At 56.8% G+C, this 3659-nt stretch overlaps 1 protein-coding gene across 1 annotated transcript in view; it reads right to left on the reverse strand.

Moving 5' to 3' along the window:
- Window positions 1-3363, reverse strand: part of RNF214 (ring finger protein 214) — a 21262-nt gene extending 17899 nt beyond the window's left edge. Inside the window, exons 1-5 of the mRNA XM_019512267.1 lie at window positions 3200-3363; window positions 2265-2838; window positions 1457-1516; window positions 995-1135; window positions 56-195 (exon numbers count right to left, since the gene is read on the reverse strand). Of these exons, the coding sequence (XP_019367812.1) occupies window positions 56-195; window positions 995-1135; window positions 1457-1516; window positions 2265-2838; window positions 3200-3318 (1034 nt within the window). The 5' untranslated portion in view covers window positions 3319-3363. The remainder of the gene's footprint in view (window positions 1-55; window positions 196-994; window positions 1136-1456; window positions 1517-2264; window positions 2839-3199) is intronic.
- Between the last annotated feature and the right edge of the window lie 296 nt (window positions 3364-3659).

The following is a 3659-nucleotide window of genomic DNA, read 5'->3' on the forward strand; positions in this document are numbered from 1 at the left end:
TTCAGGACTACACTGAGATGGAGTTTAAACAAAACCCGGCTCCCCACATCAGTACCTTCTGCCCTTCTCACAGAGCTTCTCGATCTCTGCTTTCAGGTCCTGCTCCTTCTGCAAGAATTCTTTCTTCTCCTTCTCCATTTTCTTCTTGGTCTCTTCTCGTTTAATTGTCACATCCTGAATGGCCTTCAGAATCTCCTACAGCGTAACGGGCATCACAACAAGCAGGGTAAGTCTGCCACAGCGTGGCTGGTTGTTTCTGAATTCTGGATTTAGCACAACTCATTGCGCACCTATTTCACAGGCTGTGAGCTTTAAAAAAAAAATTTCTAGGAAAGTCAGTTCTAGAACAAGCCTCTATATCATCTTGTGGCAAGGAGGCCCACCAGTGAATTACACAACGTGGGAAACAAAGCTTCCTTTTCCTTGTTTTAAATGTACTACCTAATAATACCATGAATTGTCTGACTCTGCGGTGCACATGTGGCATCGTTTTAAGTCTGCAGAAGACTGAGGTGCCAACGCGCCTGTTTTAACCTGTGTCAGTGTGGAAACAGCTGAGAACAACTGGTCTAGTCCTGCGGTTCCCATGCTGTGGGCCAGGGAGAGCTGACTGGTCACATGGTGTTAGCTCTCAATTCCTTGCACTTATGACTGCCTTAAATAGTTTCTTGCCATTAGTTTTCTCTGTGAACAATTGCAGTTGTCAGGAATGTGCTGTGAGCCTGTCGATAGTGAGGGTGCTGTCTAAAGGCTCTACATTAAAGTGCAGTCCACATGATTAAGATTTTGAAATGTCAGGTGCTTCCTCCAGATTTGGGCAAAGGCCAAAATGTGATGCTTCGAATCCCCCTGTGTGCATTGCTGCCTAAGAATCCCTTCCTGACTCGCACCCATCACCTTGTGCTCTGCAGCCCAAGACTCAACGATCCCACTCTGCAGCATACTGGCCAGACAGTCAGGTCAGACACGATCAGCAAAGGGCCTTGCTGGATACCTGGTGATTCTTCATCTCTTCTTCTCTTCGTTGCTGGAGCTGCTTCAGCTGCACCTGGAGCTGGTTCTCCACTTGCCTCTGCTTGTCCAGCACTTCCTGGTAGCGCTCCTTCAACAAAGCCCTCTCCGACATCATTTTGTCCTGCCACAGGTGAAGAAAGCGTACATGAAGGTAGCGTCACCCTCAGCCCCGCAGTCAAAGAAAAGGATTCAACTAGACTGGTCTCACCACACTCTGAAAAGAGCAGGTCACCTCAAGTACCCCCTTTGGCCCCATTGTCAGTGGTGCTGAGCAACTACAACTTCCACTGACATCCATTCACTGAATCATAGGCGACAGTCCCCAGGACCAGGGCCCTAAACAACCAGCCCCGTGGAAGATCTTGGAGTCCAGGAGCTGCAACAGGCAGGACCCCACTCTAACCACAGGATTAGCCAGGGACTGTGTTTCTTGAATGCTTACCAAGTTCTTTTCAATATCCTGGTCTGTGTTCACCTCCAGGTCGGCCGTCTTGAAGTCGGTCTACACAGGGAGGAAGGGTTCCTATCGTTAGATTTCTTTGGAGATGCAAACACCGGTTCAACAAACACGGGCATTTCCTATCTCCCGAGGGTCCCTGAGGCAGGTCAGGACTCCACGCAGTTCCTCAGTCTCAGAGCGACATGACTGTGGGTTACAGATCAGTGAGTTCCTATTGATCCCCAGGTGGCCCCTTTTTCAGTTTGGTTTCTCTGACACCCCATGACAAATCTGAGAAGCTCCCGGCAGGTGCTTCGTACTGAGGTCACAGGGGGCCTACAGACCATCCCGTGGACTGTCACTGATACAGGTCTCTCTCACACCAAAACTACCCATCTTCTGTGGCACCTGATTAGGGGCCCTAGCACCTGCCCTCCACACTGCAAGGGAAAAATCAGAGACCATCCAGAACAGTGAGGGAAGCTTTACTTCTCTCTGCTGCAGGACACGCGCAGTGGGTGGAGACGTGGACCAAAGGACAACCCGGATTGTTCCAAAGTCAGGAAAGTGACAGGATTTTAAGATGCGATGCCCTGTTTCAGGAGGACCCTACCAGATACTTGGTGGCACAGGGATTTGCCTGGGCCTATTGCTCCTTTCCTGGGGGAAGGTGCCCAGTGCTGAAAGCAAACTGTTAGCAAGGAATGTTTCTCTCTCCCAGCCCCTACTGCTGCCCCCACCCCACCAAGAAGCAAGCTGGGGAAGTGGGGTGGGCAAGCAAACTCCTTCAGACAAAAAACTGGCACCTGACCTGCACTGCAATGTTCTGGGAGGGCTTCTGGGATGAGGCCTCCTGGTCCGAGTCCTGTGCCGCACTGCCATTTTCAACCCTGTTCTCACCGCCAGGAGGCACCTCCAAGGGTTTGTTACCCAGCTCTGAAGCCTCATCCCCTCGGGCTTTTGGCAAGAGCAGGGCTGCCAATTCGCCTGCTGGGCAGCTATCGGTGCTGAGCTCTTGCTCCTCGTGGCTGGCAGCCAGGTGCAGAGGAGCAGCCGGAGGGCACTTTCCAGGGAGCACGGCTCTCTCCTCCCCTGCTGCGCTGTCCGAGCCCTCCGAGTCGGACCGATGCATCTCTTCGCTTGAAGAGCTGGCCCGAGTCTCTGTGGCAGCATGGCCAGCATATCCTGTGGCTCTGCTCACAGCTTCATCTCGTAACGCCGCTTCGCTCTCCGCTGCTGGCGGCGACTTGTCACTCGCCGCTATCCCAGGATCCCGTTCTGGCACGTCTCCCACGTCCTCCTCGCTCGTCACTGGCTGGCTCTCGCTGGCAGCTTCCAACAGCACAGGATCGTCCATGTCATCTTGCGCAGAAGCATTGCTGAGGCTATTCAAAACAAGCAAAGACACGGACCCGCGCTTTGGTTGTGCCTCTTGTCCTGGGCTCCCCAAGCACCCGCAAAGGCTCAGCTATGTCCCGCCGCCACCCGCGAGGCGAGGCGAGGCGAGGCGAGGCAAGGCGAGGCAGTCTTGGCACGTGATAGATGGGAGGGCGTCGAGGAGATGCGGATCGCCCCAGTTGCAAGGCAGCAGAAGAGCTGGAGCCAGACCACAGCCCCCTGGACCCACTCCCCCAGGGCCATGGAGTAAATGGGCGCCAGGGCTGCCCCCGAGTGCGTGCAGCAAAGAGCCGCGGGGGCAGTGCTGCAAGGGGGCGTCTGCGACCTGCCCAGAGCCCGGCTCCCTACCTGCCAGACAGGATGCCCGGTCCTTGGTGTGGGGCTGCATCGCTGGGGGCCAGCGGCTCAGCGGCTGCTTTGTCCGAGACCCCGACGGGCACCTCGTCCTTGGCCTGCTCCAGGGCCATCGTCCTGTCCCTGCAGGGGGAAGCGGGTCGGCGTCACGGCAGAGCCTGCGTCGTGCTCAGGGCCAGCGCCGGGCCGAGTGGGGGCCCCGGTGTCCAGGGCTGGCGCCCCCCACCCCCCCTGCCCTGCCGTGGCGGGACATGGCCGCCTCCGCCCCCGGTACCACTGCCCCACTGCATCACAGCGTGCTGCACTGCATAGCGCCGTATGGCACCGCACGGAGCCATGCTACACTGCACGGGGCTGCGCTGCACGCGACAGGTGGGGCGCACTATATCCGCGCGCTGCAGGGGCGGGGCCTGCCCCGCGGCCGGGCCGGTCGGTCGGTCGGACCCACCTGCGG

This window comes from Gavialis gangeticus, unplaced genomic scaffold (genome assembly GCF_001723915.1).
Source record: "Gavialis gangeticus isolate Ggan-Ray unplaced genomic scaffold, GavGan_comp1, whole genome shotgun sequence".
Lineage (NCBI taxonomy): Eukaryota > Metazoa > Chordata > Crocodylia > Gavialidae > Gavialis > Gavialis gangeticus.